The following is a 14,854-nucleotide window of genomic DNA, read 5'->3' on the forward strand; positions in this document are numbered from 1 at the left end:
ATAATCTAATGCACTTAGCGAGCCAATGAATATGTGTGAAAGGAGGGGCTTTCTGGCTAAGGGACTCCTTGCAGGGGAACAGCTGTTGTAACGGCAAAACCTTAACCGAAGCCAGACAAACGCACGCACTCATATCTCTCAGTGGCTTTGTGCATCTAGGTCTGGCAAGACAACTCCCCCGCTCTCTTCCTCTCCCTGCAAAAAGTGAGCAAGCTAGCAGAGAAACTTAAAGAAGACCAGACCTCAGTTGTGAAACATTTCAGCAGATCCAGTAATGGCCTGGATCAGTAATATCTCCTGGTTTAATCACCTTGCTCTACATGAAGAACATTTCAGGAAGTACTTAAACAGCACTGAGGATTACTTAGCTTTCCTTTGTGGGCCCAGACGGAGCCATCTGTTCTTGCCCATGGCTTTGGTGTACACCCTGATCTTCATTGTTGGGGTGGTAGGTAACTTCTTAGTTTGCCTGGTAATCCTCAAGCACCGGAACATGAAGACCCCAACCAATTATTATCTCTTCAGTCTCGCCATCTCAGACCTGCTCGTGCTGCTTTTTGGAATGCCACTGGAAGTCTATGAGATGTGGAGCAACTACCCCTTCTTGTTTGGGCCTGTCGGCTGCTATCTGAAGACAGCGCTCTTTGAGACCGTGTGTTTTGCCTCCATCCTCAGCGTGACGACAGTCAGCGTGGAGAGATATATTGCCATCCTCCATCCTTTCCGTGCCAAGCTGGAGAGCACTCGCAAGCGTGCCCTGAGGACCATCGTGGTGCTTTGGGTCCTCTCTGTCCTCTTCGCCCTCCCCAACACAGGCACCCATGGCATCATGCTGCAGTATTTCCCCAATGGCACCCTGGTCCCTGGCTCTGATACCTGCACTGTAGTCATGCCCATGTGGATCTACAACTGTATTGTCCAGATTACTTCTTTTCTCTTCTATGTGCTGCCTATGGGGGTAATAAGTGTGCTATACTACCTGATGGGGCTAAGAGTAAGTCTTACTCTGATTGTGCTCAGTGTTTCCTTAGCTCATTCTTGTGTGTTTGTGTCTGTATGTGTCTTCCAAGTGAATCCACCTTCTTCTTGCCCATCTGTTTTCCCCAAAAAACAAAATTATTTCAAACCTCTGAAAACAGCAGATCCAACTCCTTTTTTGGTGTAATCCCTTTCTGAAATTAATATAGCTATGCTGGGGAATAATTTACCCCAGTCTTTTTTAAAAAACTTACCATCACTGCTGCTCACATTTCAATGTTACTTAAACATCCAAGGCTGTATATGGATTCCAGCCTTTGTACCTTTACAGTAGGGACTAGAAGGAAATAGACCAAAAGGAAAATGTGAAAAGAATAAAAAGGAACCAGCTAGTGACGGAATCTTGTGTATTATTTGTTTTCCCTCTTCTTGTGACTGGAATTTCCATTGCATTACTTTATTTTTGTCCTTCCCTGGAAATGGTGGTAATATTCAATTGTTAAAACTCACAAAGCTGTCATAAACTGAAATGCTACATTATTGCTGCAGCTAGCAAATTCAGCAATTGCTTGTTTATATAACTATGGCATAGTTTCGCTATCTATTAAGGTTACCTTAGAGCTCATATTAATTCTCTCTTCAGAAGGCGAGACGACTTTTACCAAGTATTAATTGTTTAAGTACATGGATAAACCAATCAGTATTACAGTATTATAAAACTATGTAGCACAACACAGAAATGCAGTGCTAATCATAGCAAGTCAATGATTTTTTTCTTCTTGTACGTTAAATATATTTTGAAAATATAAATCCTAGCTCATTGCACTGAACATAAATTAAAGTTTAAAAAGTTGTCTGATCACATAGCCAGAAAGGGATGCAGTATGCTAGTAGAGACAAATGAACTTACCAAATAATGTGCAAGAAATTAACCCAATCTCTGCTGGTGTATATATCATTCTTTTGTGCTAGATCATATTTATTGTTATCTGAAACTATACAGAAGTAATTTTTCCTTACCCAGGAAAAGCCACAAGGATTAACTGCCAGAAATCCACAGCACACAGCAGATCTTCAAAGCAATGAATGGGTTAAATTATCCCCACTGCCCAGTGGCTGTTGAGGGGTCTTTACAGAGTTTCACTGAAAATTTTGCAAAACAAGGCCTGAAGGGAGGAAAAAGCGCTGAAAATATCCCTGAACTAATGAAAAGAAGTCTTGAAGACTGCCATAACTTCTGTTTGTGGCAGCAGATATTCCTAATCCCCATCCCAGAAGAGAACCCAGGTACCAGATGAGGGCTGCTCACCCAGGACTTCTGCATATTCACAGATGTGTGCAGGCTGTCTTTCCTAAGGGCTGCAATGTTCATTGTTTATGCCTCAGCTTTTCTGTATATCCAACTCAGACTTCCTAATTTTAAACAAAATTCACCCTGGTTATATCTGCATAGTGCTCCAAACTGCACTAGGCAAGATAATTTAATTTTTTCAACAGAAATGATAGAAGAATGAAGTATATATATAATTTTTTAAGAGAAGACACTTTTTATCTATTCACAGAGGATGAAATCTCTGAAGCTTCAGCAACACTCCAGAGTCTCCTGAGTGCCATGTATTGCTCATAGACTGTAGTGGGAAAACTCAGAGTTGATCCAAATGTTGCACAACAGCTCAAATTCAGCAAAAGGCAACATAGCCTTTCCAAGTCCAGGCTTTGTGGAAAGGGCATTTCCTCACCAAAGTTTCTCCCTTAAGCTTTGCCAGTGCTCACAGAGCCTCAGGATGCAATACAGAAGGAAACATGTGTGACATGTTAAGCAGCTGTGAGAAGGTAGCAGTCGGTTATACAGTTGCTGAGTCAATTTTTAATTTTATTCCTTGCAAAAAGGAAAAATACATTTGTCTTTTTCACTGGAAAATTTATTGCCAACAGAGCTGTCAGGCTGATTACCTCATGATCAATTACCTCATGATCTACTTGGATATAAATTTAAGGCTTGATGGTTTAATACTACAAAGTTATGGTCAACAGATAGCTCCAGCATTAGGGTAATGAAGACACTGATGATTACACTGTAATCTCATTAGATTTGATTGTGGAAGCTTCCTGCTGCCTCTTTCATGGACGACTTCTCACAGGTGCCTTTAGGACCAATCCCTAAATCAGACAAGCTCTTCTTTAAACCCAGTTCAGTTGTTGGGCTACTGATTGCAACCTATACCCAAAAAGCTAGGAGGAATAGGAGAGTGAGAAAATGAGAACATTGAGAAATGGTGGCTTGTAGAAGCTTATCCCTGCGACGCTGATAGAGATGGGATGGCACTGTTTGGGAAGAAGTTTGCGTTGCAGCGGGATTCAGTGTAAGGTCTCTGTCCATTTCTTTCAAACTGATCTCTAAAAGGACACAGGGATAGGTGGTTGTCACTGGCTGTCTAAAAGTCAGACTCTGTTTAACAAGGATTTTTGACAGTGAATTAAGGGATTGGAGAGTCCAGAGACTTATTTATCCCCCCTACTTCAGACACCTGTGAGGGGATCTAGATGATCAGATGGGACTAGATTGACCTCACCTAGGCAGGGCGATTCTTCTGCTGAGTCCAACACTTTTCTTAGTGTCACTTCCCCTCAGTAACATATTGGGCACACTGGTAATTTTTATTTCATCTGTCTTTGAATCAGACAATTTATCCTTGCCAATGCACAGCTGGTCCAGATTTTATCATCAAAATCTATTTTGCCCCCAAATGCCCAGTTGTTAAAACCAGAATAATCTGTGGACAGTGACTGCCTTTGGCTAATTTCTGCAGAGCCCAGCACACTCCTGGAAGAGTCTGTCCCCTTTCCATAGAGGTTGTTGAGCAAACCTTGTACCCATTAACACATTTGCTCTTGCAACAGGGTTAGCTCAGAGTACACCCGGGCTGCAGTTCAGCAGACAGGTAGCAACAACTTCAGCCAACTCACCAGGCAGGACTGCAAGCTTTAGCACAAGCCATGAGATTTTTAAATATCCATTTTTGTGTCAGCTGGTGGGAAGGTTTGGTCGCCACTCATGTCAGACAGGCCAAAGAGCTTACAGAAAACGGTTCTCCTGCTTTTGCTGAGTGGCCTCACTAGATTTGCCTGGGGATAGGTGAATCCCTAGTTTCACTCTGCCTTATGATTTCTAGTATGAAATCTTGTAGCTAATAAAGAGGTAGGGGGGAAATCCAATTTTCAGCTTCTTGCTCCAGACACTTTTAATTCTCTTGCAGTGAATAGGTAACATTCATCTCCAGGCAACCCTACCTAGCCTCACAAATCCACAGCGATGTAAAAGTAACCACTACTTTGGCTGGAGCTCTCCCTCTGTTGAACCACTGGCATGAACTCAAGTTACAACCTTTGCTATGGTCTTGGGGTTTGTTTTTTTTTTCCATTCCTCCTTGTCATAACTCATGGTTTTATTAAATTGCAGCTGCTGAGTTATTCTTACAAGTTACACTTCCATCTATTATCACTTGAGGCTTAAGAGGAACCTTATAGCATCATCAAAATGACAGCAGGAAAGTGAAAAATAAAGATACATGTGTCTCTGGTTTATTACAGCTTCACAGCACTGTAATCTCTGAGGTTTTGGAATATGCCTGGAATAGATTACAGATGAGACTAAAAACCACTGAAGGGAAACAAGGGATTTTAATCAATCTGAGCAGACGTTTATCGCTAGATGTGTTTTAAATCAGCCAAGCCTTTTCCTTAAGCAACTGTGGCTATGACTAAAAGTTATAAAGGGAATAATGTAAAACATGAGAGGCTGAATTGCACTATAATTGAATATAATTCGATTTACATGTATTTCCCTTTTATGGGTTTTATGAATAAATAGAACATTGAAAGAAGGTCTCATTTGATCGTCCTTACAGAAAAGGATTGTTAATCAAAAATCAGGAAGCAAAGTCACAGTGTAGACGGCAAGAGAAAAATGGCACAACTAGCATGTTTTCACAAGGTTTTTACAAATCCAGATTGATTTCTATCTTTTCCCTCACTCCTTATATTCTTTCCCATGTAACTAAAAGTTTTGATTCCAGTTTCTCTCAGTTGAAAAAAAGTATCACTCCAAATCTGTTGGCTAATCAGGAGTTCCCACTTCAGGAAGCTTGGCCCAATTATGCACTCTCCACAGACAATTTCTTTTATAATCAAAGCAATTGTCCTGTTTTTCTAGCCCTGGTCTTTTCATCAGCAAAGCACCAGTGCTTTAACCATAAGTATATTGGGGAAGCATTTGAGGGAGGATCAGATTATTATTCTTTATGTCCATTTTTCAGAAGTCTGGGGGAAACTACTGGATAAAAAAACCCACCTTGTTGTAATTGAGTGGTATGTGGCTGAATCTGTGCATATGATGCTCACCGGCTGTCTGCAAGAGCATATATGGGTTTTGTTCATTAGATGGATTGAATATCAATTAATCCAAACACTCAGGGCATGAAATTAACTCCCTTGAATTCTACAGGAATTTTTCCAGTGATTACAGCTGTGTTTCACTGAGGCATCTTCGGGTATTTTTTGGATCATTGGTTTGTGCTTAATTGTGGGAAACCCTTTTAGGAAAATAAACAAACAAACAGTATTTTGCTAGAAGAGAAAATAATGCCTAACAAAATGCTGTTGAAATTGAACACAAACTGTGAACCAAATATTGACTCATTGAGAAAAGACAAGTGGGGAACTGAAATACAAATTTGCTGTAAATATGCAGTCTCAGGTGCATAAACCTGCAGATTGTTTTGAACATAAGTTTCAATGTTTCCCTAGACTAAAACTTAAATTTGAATGTAGATTTTTCCAGTGAGTCCTGAGTTGCCCCAAATTTTGCCTTCTCAAACTACAGCTATCAAAATATCAACCAGACTATGTCTGGTGTGGATGTCATCTCCTGTCTAAGCTCTCCTTCGGTTTCCTTCCTTTGCCAGTTGAAAGGAGACAAATCTTTGGAAGTGGAGGAAATGGCTATGAATGTTCAAAGACCATCTAGGAAATCAGTCACCAAGATGTTGTGTAAGTAGTGAGACCTCCTGTGTTTTCTTCCCCATGGACAAGAGGGTGGCCAGGTCCTGAAGGGTGTCAAATAAATTCACCGGATACAAGAGTTATGATATGAGTAGCTGTGATTAAAAAATAAAAAAAGGCTTATTGTTGTTTTATCTGGACTTACATGGCATGGGAGTGAAACACCGTGGCTAATTATCAAAAGACTCAAAAGGCAAATTTTACTCCCCAGCACGAGAGGAAGTTGAGCAAACCTACATGGCCGAGGCCTGCATGACAACTCTCTAATATCCCTCACTCCAAACCTGGCTCTTGCAGCCCTCTAGGGAGCAACCCTCTTTTTCAGAGTGCAAATAGTATATTTTGTACATTTTTAAAGAAGGATGTACATCTGTTTCGCATCACACCACAAGCTCTGCTCATGAACAGGAAGGTCCTGCCAAGCCACATACATCACCTACTGCTGACTTAACCACTTAGACCTTCCCAAGAAAAAGTAGGACCTACGCAGCCTTGCACATTTTGTAGCATTCAGGAGAATTTGTGCTCCAACCACCCTCAAAGCACTCATGTCACTTCCTAATTTAGGTCTGTCTTTAAGGCAAAAATCACATTGCTACTGAGATGGTGTCTATGCAGGAAACATAAATCACCTTCAACATTTCCTGCAACAACATTATTCTTTTAGGCAGCTTAAGTCACCTTCTGAACTAGGAAACTCTACTTTGAAGTCAGCCTGATTTTCTGTGTCCCATGACTGTCACCACAGATGTTCATAGGACCCAAGTCTGGGATGTGTTTGCAAGAGTCCTTACTAGAGCCAGCATGGGCCAAGTTGTGCATGGAGGCACACTCTTTTTCTTTCACGCTGAACTATACACCCAGACAGACTTATAATCAGCAGATTGCTCCTATGACCTTATCCCGTTATGTGGTGTACGAATAACGTGCAGAGGAAGTTAACTCCAAGGCACAATGGAGGCACTGTGTCCCAGGTACCACAGATGAATCCAAGTGTCTCACTGGCAGTTTCTTCATTAGGCTCTGTACATGACACAACATTACCTGGCTGTTGCCTGCTCTGTTTTAAAGCCATTGTGTGTGCATGCATTGAGTTATCCAACACAGAAATCAATGGAAAGTTTGTTCTTTTATCTGGTTACATTTTCCAGTGAGCAGTGCAGAGAGGCAGAAAGGATGGCAAAAGTTTTGAAACAATGAATAAAATTTGTATATTTAGTCTTTCATCCAGCTTTCTGAACTATCTCTGCTCTGTGCAGGCTAGTGAACCATATCCTTCCACAAGTGATTTGTTTTTCTTCTCCCCTTTCTCCATGCTAGTTGTCCTCGTGATGGTTTTTGCTATCTGCTGGGCTCCATTCCATGTAGATCGACTATTCTTCAGCTTTGTTGTAGAATGGACTGAACCTCTGGCTAACATATTCAACTTAATTCATGTGGTGTCAGGTAAAGTTTTCTTCTTCCATTTGCACAGGGACTGGGCGAAAAAAGTGATTGCATGGAAATCTTCTTGGGGCCTGGTAGACAGCGACAAGAATCATGCCTTAAATAAAAATGGCATGCAAGTTTCTGCAGCTTTCAAGGTCTGGGCATGTTGTCCAATAGAGTTGTCTGAATACTCACGAAGAATGAAAAAAAAAAAAAAGGATATAATAAATCATTACCAGCTGCTTTTCCGTCTTGGAAATGTTCAGAAATGAAGTCTGCTGTCATTCAGCTGCTTTTAATGAATACACAGCAGCAGACATCCTCCAGAGGGTATCTCAGGCAAACAGGAAACCTTACCAAATGGCAAGACAAGAGACTTACATTCTGCTCAGAACTGGGTGATCTAACCAAATGTTTATGGCCCTGCCAACCATAAAATGAAGGCTTTTTCAAAGAGGAATCTTATTTTCAGCCTGCCATGGGAAAACACTGAATGTGGCCATTAGGCAGCTCAGACAAATCCAATCTCATGCAATTGTCCTGGCGTGCTGTAAGAAATTAGCTCCCCTCGGCTGGAAGTTATCCTCTAACAGCTTTGATGGGGGCACCAGCTGTGCAAATCCTGCTGTGGGGATGAGGGCTGTGCTGGAGGCAGGTCCATACAGCTCAAGAGAGAGCTGGTTCCTGAACAGCTGGAGATAGTGAGTTGCAGTTAATACTCTCTTCCACTTTCCTTTCCCTGTGTGCTGCAGTGCCTGAGCTAGCCTTGGCAGGTAGCAGGCAGAGATGTGCTGTCACTGACTTCACCTTTGCATCCAAGCTTGGAGGAACAGTATAGATATTGAAGAGATTTTCACAAAAATTAGATATCTCTCTCTCCTTTCCCTCACTCTTGTTCTCCTAGGTGTTTTCTTCTATCTGAGCTCTGCTGTGAACCCCATCATTTACAATCTTTTGTCCCAGCGCTTCAGGATGGCTTTCCTCAGTGTGATCCCGCCTTGTTGCAAGCACTGGGCCCCTAACCATCCCAGCAGCAGGATCCCTGCCCAGAAGAGCATCTTTATGGTTGAGGACCACAATCTTGTGGACTCTGCTGAAGCCACAAGTCTACCTGGCACCCACAGAACATCTGTCAGCAGTTCGCAGCTCTCCACTGGTCTGTGACTTTCCATGTTGTGATGCAGGTGAGGAGAAAGTTAAATAAAATTACTTCAAGAAACAAAAAAAGATACCCTCATAAAAAACTGATTTCAGCAAGAAGAGCTCACAGATTTGTCTTGCTGAATACATGAATGAGGAGACTGTAATTAGCAGGTGGTAGAGAAACACTGTATTACCCTCAAGCTAATAAGAGGGCTGGAAATCTCAGCTTACTGGCTGCAAGCTATGCCAGCAAAGAGCTGATTTACAAAAATGATACACACTCCCAATGTTGCTAGCACAGGAGGAAGACACAGCTTATCCAAGTCTTACTGAATGGCTTTTTGTGCACCAACCTAAACATCAGTTTATTTAGTTTGAAATGGAGAAACTTGCTGCACAAGCCTCATCTACCCACTTCTAGTTTTAGGCAAGCTGGTCTCAATTCTCTCTCCCCAACCTTCTTGAGGTGTAGGTGTTTCAAGCCTCTCCTGGCAACTTGAGCAAGTATGCATGAACAAGAGCAGCTCTGAGCCCAGCTAATAAATATCAGCCAACAGCAACAGCTATTTCTGGACCAGAAGATGGGAGCCAATAATTATGAAAAGCAAGCTTTTGCTTTCTGAGCTAGGTGAAGGTTTGGGTGTGGGGTGGTGATTAATGCCTTGAATCACTTTGTCAAAAAACCTACCCTTTAGTGGGTTATTTTTAACAAGTCTCAACGTTACTACCATATCTCCTCATACTATGTCTGACAACAACTACACAGCGCTGAAATGGCATGTGCATGCCACAAATTCATCTACATTACCTGGGAAACAGCTATTGCTGGGAGCTGAGGATGTTCCTGGTGTGATTCCTTTGCCCAAAATGCAGTTAGTGGCGGGTATGTGCCTAGGGGATGTGAAATGTCTACAGTCTTTGCAGGCATATTCTGTGTATCAGACAGCTTCATTTTTGCCCATCTGCCTGAACTGATCATGACCATGTACAAATGGACTGTGGTAGGTCCCTGCTATGCCCCATGTCCCTGCAGTTTGCAACAGCTTCTTATCATTGCTTGAACTTTAGATGCTTATGTGTTTTCTCTGCCAGTGAAGCACTGTGGTTATACTTCAGCAGACTTCACACCCACCTATACCAGGTGGTTGGCAACTGCCAGGAAACAAGCTGGAAACCATTCACAATGAATTGGGACAAACCTGCAGGACCAGAGAAGCTGATACAAAGGCAATAAAAAGAGAGTTTTCCAGTGATTTTGCATCTACTCAGTTTTTGCCACAAAGCACAATAAAAGGTCTGGGAAACTCCCATATCCGAGTCATGCAAACAGATCCTGAAGGCAGCACACTTACATCCAAGTTGATAAGTTCCTGATCGCCGCTAACTGCAAGGTCAGGGCCCTACAGAGTTTTGTAGAGGGAGGACAGGGTGAATCTGTTATGTGACAGAGAATTTTATAAAATTCTGTGTCCCAAGTTTCAAAGCCTGCTTGTGTTTCAGAGAAATGCCTCCTTCGTGCATCATGATACAGCGCTAGATTTAGCCACCTCACGGGGCTCAGGCTTGGCACGTACTGCCACAGAAAATCATCTGATGTGTGTCATCAAGGGGCTGTGACTTACTTACATAGTCGGAGTACACAGTTATCGTAACGAATAAGAACACTAATTCCTGAAAGATGATATACCATATTCATAAAGGCTTATTCCAGTCTGGTCACTGGGGATCCAGATGACATTTCCCACCATAGGAGGAATTGGTTGTACTACTGCTACAATGGGGTCTTACCTTGCTTGCCCCGAAGTCTTCTCTTTTGCCCCTCACTCTGGGACTCCTAGGCAAGACAAGACCTGGAGGGGCCGTGGCAGCTTGTAAGTCACCTTTTCCTGCAGCACAAGGGTAATTTTAGCCCATGTTTTCTGTCAGACCCATTTTACCAGCTGCAATCTTAAGAAGCAAGCCATGGAGAGGGTAACAGATACACACAGACCCTGGAGAGAAAAGGGAGAGAAAAGGGAGAGAAAATTCCTGCTCCCTGAAGACACAGATGAAATACTTTGCCACCCCCAAGTGGACAGTTGAGTTTTATCAGTGGCATTTACATTTCTAATGAGTTTTTTTATTCTCATTTTTCCCTCCACCAGATATTAAAGTGTATTTTCCCTCTGGATTTGCTGTGTCAGTCATGCCTTGCTGCCTGCGAGCTGCCCATGTCCCTCTTCTCCCACCCCATGCGGGGCACTGAGCTCTGTGCTCCCACTAATGGGCTAAGGACCACCTGGGCAGAGGCTGCACAGGATTTCCCCCTCACCCTGTGCCTCACATGTACAGCTCCCTAACTGAGCCCAGGCACTATCCTCCTTATCCCAGCTCTATATCACTGAAAGTGTTTCTTCTCTGCTGTCCTAGACAGCCAAAGGAGTGAGGAGACAGTATAGTTTGACATACTCACATATCCACCATATGATAGGGAGATTACTCTGCCAAATTTTGTGCCTCTTTGAATGCATTTTATGCATTCAGGACCTGACATCATCTTGTGTTGGTGCACAAAGTGCCATCCATGAGTGATGCCATTCTTCTCCCTTCATGGGAGAACTGCAACCTTGCTCTGCAAATCTCAGGGTTGTGAAATGTATCTCTGACTTGCAGAAGAGTACAGACCTACAGACAAGGCTGGGATGTGAAGCTGTAGGGTGAAGATTTTGTATGATCTTAAAATAAAATGGCCAAATTTTGGTTCCCAGGGAAGACAAAGGGCTCTGTAAGGAAGGGAAATCATAGAATCATAGAATGGTTAGGAAGGCACCTATAGACATCATCTAGTCCAACCCCCCTGCAGTGAGCAGGGGCATCTTCAACTAGATCAGGTTGCTCAGAGCCCCGTCCAACCTGGCCTTGAATGTCTCTAGGGGTGGGGCATTTACCACCTCTCTGGGCAACCTGGGCCAGGGTTTCACCACCCTCACAGTAAAAATTTGTTTCCTTATATCCAGTCTAAATCTACCCTCCTTTAGTTTAAAACCATTGCCCCTTGTCCTGTTACAACAGGCCTTGCTAAACGGATTGCCTCCATCTTTCCTATAGTCCCCCTTTAAGTACTGAAAGGCCGCAATAAAGGTCTCCCTGCAGCCTTCTCTTCTCTGGGCTGAACAACCCCAACTCTCCCAGCCTGGCCCCATAGGAGAGGGGCTCCAGCCCTCGGATCATTTTTGTGGCCCCCTCTGGCCCTGCTCCAACAGTTCCATGTCCCCCCTGTGCTGAGGGCTCCAGAGCTGGACGCAGCACTGCAGGGGGGTCTCACCAGAGCAGAGGGGCAGAATCCCCTCCCTCGTCCTGCTGGCCACGCTGCTGGGGATGCAGCCCAGGGGACGGTTGGTCTTCTGGGCTGTGAGCGCACATTGTTAGCTCATGTCCAGCCTTTTCACTCACCAGTAACCCCAAGTCCTTCTCTGCAGGCAAGTTGTAAATAAAAGGTGTGCACGGATGGGGAAATTTTAGACAAGAAATAGTGAGAGGCAAATGACCAGGAACTTACCTCCTGATGTGAACTAACTTTTTTTTTTGTCACAAAAGCAGGTTTTGGCATCAGTCAAAAAAAAGTGACACTTGTAACCAAAAATTACTGTGTTTATGGCCAAACACCAAAATTAAAAATGAAAACATGTAGTCTTGCACCAAGCCAAACCTTCTGTGCAAGTGTTATTGGGGTAGACATGTCAAAATTCTTGTACATTCAGCTAAAAATAAAAGAAATGCAGTGAAAAAAAAGTGGGCTGCTGCGGGTTGAGTGCTCTAAGGTCCCTGTGACAGCACAGCTCAATACTCCCTTGATCTTGAGGGCAGATCTCTAGAAGGTAGTCCCTGTCCACTGAAGGCTTTTCTTCCCAAAAGGTCAGTGCATGAGTTATTTATCACTATGATCTGATATTTACCTGGCTGAATTTTGGAAGCTGGATCCAAACATGAAAATACTGGGAAGATGGATAGATGTGTCATGAAAGCAAATGATATTCTTTTATACATTTATAGTGTTCATAGCCCGGTGCTGAAAAATGTTGGCAACTGGCTGAGAAAAACTCCTGTTGCAAGAAAACAGAACAACTCACTTTCCCCAAAAGTGGTCTAGTGTGATAACAATACACTTATTTGAAATCAAGTGTGACTTCCCAGACAGGTCTATTGATTTATTTCTCTGCTTCTGTTTCCCCCCTGGGAAACACGCAAGTGTGTGAGCAGAAAGTGTGGAGTGCAGGGGCAATGCTCCCGCACTGTGAACAAAACATGGACAGTTTGCAATGTGTTGCAAGGAAGCACTTAAAGGAGAGAAGAATTGCCTGCATTGCCAATGAGTGATACTCAGATCTCATGCCAGGAAAAAAACATCATGACAGCAAGTGGACAATTCTGTTAAGTTTATATGAAGAGTTTTACAGCACTGCTGTGTTTTGAAGTGTTTAAACCATGGCTTACCAGTAAAACTAAACCTACACTTCAGCTGCAGAGCTGGTTATGTGTACCTGTGTGTAACATGAAAATAAATATACTAGAGTCTCTCTTCCTATGTCTGCTCCATCCTCCAGCAATCCTTGTATTTCTTGTTTCTTCCTCTGATTTCACATGGGTAGGAGAAGATGGAGATTCCCTGGATGTTCAGCCAACACCAAGTGCAGGACACTAAGGACTTCACACAAATCACAGTACTTAAAAAAAAAAAAACACCACCAAAAACAACAACAAAAAAAAACCCACACAAAAAAACAAAACCAGATTATTTCAGCTGGTACAGGTGCATGAAAATACTGCACTAATCCCAGCGTGGTTTGTTGCATCCAAGTACTCTGCATGACTGCTTCTTCAGGGGCTCAGGTTAAAAACTGGGCAGCACAGTTGTCATAGCCAGGAGAAAGTCCCAAAGCAAAAAGCGCTTCTTCCCAGGCTGTGTAACAGCCAGGTCTGCTCTCCCTCTCTGTTTTTCTGCAGTCGTTTGCCTCATTTTCTCTCCTGTTCGTTATGACATTTGCTAGGTTTTTTCCCACTGAGGTTTCTTGTTCCACAGACTAGTAAATCTATAGCAAATTGCTGAGCTGTAGCATTTCCATATCAAATGCACAATAAAGAAGGAAAAAATGGTAATGTAAACAGAATAATAATCTGGAGTTTTTCTTTCTATACTAAAATGAGGAGGAATAACAGAAAGGACGAGAAATCAAACTATTAAGAACCCTTGCAAGGACTCAAAGATGGTTTTAGAATTTGGTCCAAACTGATGCAAAGATGGCAAATTTGTCACCAAAAGTGGAAGACTTTCTGTTACTGTCTAGACTTTGTGAAACCCTGAAAAGTTGCAGCTGTTGTTTTTAAGGCAAATTATCTTAAATCCACTTAACTTTTAAGGAAGTATTAATTTTAGGAGTATGGGAGCTGTTGGAGTCATTTGTTTCCCACTAGGATAGCTAATCATAAATGATATACTGAAGTCTTTATTGTAAAAGCCCAGAAAACTTTTTTCATGCATCCTCAGCCTATACTACATTGTGAAGTACAGTAAATCTCCTTCCCAGAGGAACAGGCTTTTGGTTGTTTTTTTGGCTAGAAGTGGGTTTTCCAAAAGACATTTAGACTCAGGTGTCTACAACATGAAGCACTCCATCAGAGGAAATCTGGATTCCTTTTACAGTCAAAGGAGGAAAAAAAAAAGCCGTACTAAAATCAATTTATCTGACCTATTTCAGTCATCTACCTTAGTTGTTTTACAGGTAGTTTTTGTGCATATCTTCTCTAGTTGAAAAACGAAGCTGGGCGGGCAGCTAGGTACAGGTCACCTTGAAATGTTGTATGTTGTGGCAGAGCAGGTACATTTGTCAGTTGCTTTCAATTTGTTTAATTTCTTCAGAACCCAAGAGACCCCCTTAGAAACAACTCACAAGGAAAATCATGCTCCAAGCGAGAAAAACAAATGGCAAAAAACTAACTCACTGCAAAACACTGGGAAAGCAGCATCCTCAGGAACTCACCTACCATTTTGTTGATTGATCTGGTGCTGGTGCCTCTGGAGTACCTGGACCATGCTCTCACAACCTGGGGAAATTCCAGCAAAGCTCTACCACTTGTAGGGTTTGCAGGCTTGCAGTTTTGCTTCCCTTACTTCTATAGGAGCTGGTGAGGGCAGGAAAGATATCTGTCCTGCCAAAGAATGTGCTAAATAGCTGCCTAAACTCAATGGAAAGGCTCCAGAAGGAAG

General features: G+C 42.6%; 1 protein-coding gene across 1 annotated transcript; it reads left to right on the top strand.

Annotated features, from left to right (window-relative positions):
- Nucleotides 1–274: 274 nt before the first annotated feature.
- NMUR2 (neuromedin U receptor 2) lies at nucleotides 275–8,631 on the top strand. The gene is made up of 4 exons (XM_075101005.1): nucleotides 275–994; nucleotides 5,943–6,027; nucleotides 7,360–7,485; nucleotides 8,372–8,631. Exons 1-4 carry the CDS (start codon nucleotides 275–277, stop codon nucleotides 8,629–8,631), a joined length of 1,191 nt encoding a protein of 396 aa, XP_074957106.1.
- Nucleotides 8,632–14,854: the final 6,223 nt, after the last annotated feature.

Source organism: Phalacrocorax aristotelis, chromosome 8 (assembly GCF_949628215.1).
Source record: "Phalacrocorax aristotelis chromosome 8, bGulAri2.1, whole genome shotgun sequence".
NCBI lineage: Eukaryota > Metazoa > Chordata > Aves > Suliformes > Phalacrocoracidae > Phalacrocorax > Phalacrocorax aristotelis.

Excerpts from the sequence above, each read along its gene's own strand:
- NMUR2 (XM_075101005.1), top strand. The coding sequence starts at position 275 with ATGGCCTGGATCAGTAATATCTCCTGGTTTAATCACCTTGCTCTACAT. Across the intron at positions 6,028-7,359 it reads ATCAGTCACCAAGATGTTGT|TTGTCCTCGTGATGGTTTTT; the intron begins GTAAGTAGTGAG and ends TCTCCATGCTAG. Across the intron at positions 7,486-8,371 it reads CTTAATTCATGTGGTGTCAG|GTGTTTTCTTCTATCTGAGC; the intron begins GTAAAGTTTTCT and ends TTGTTCTCCTAG.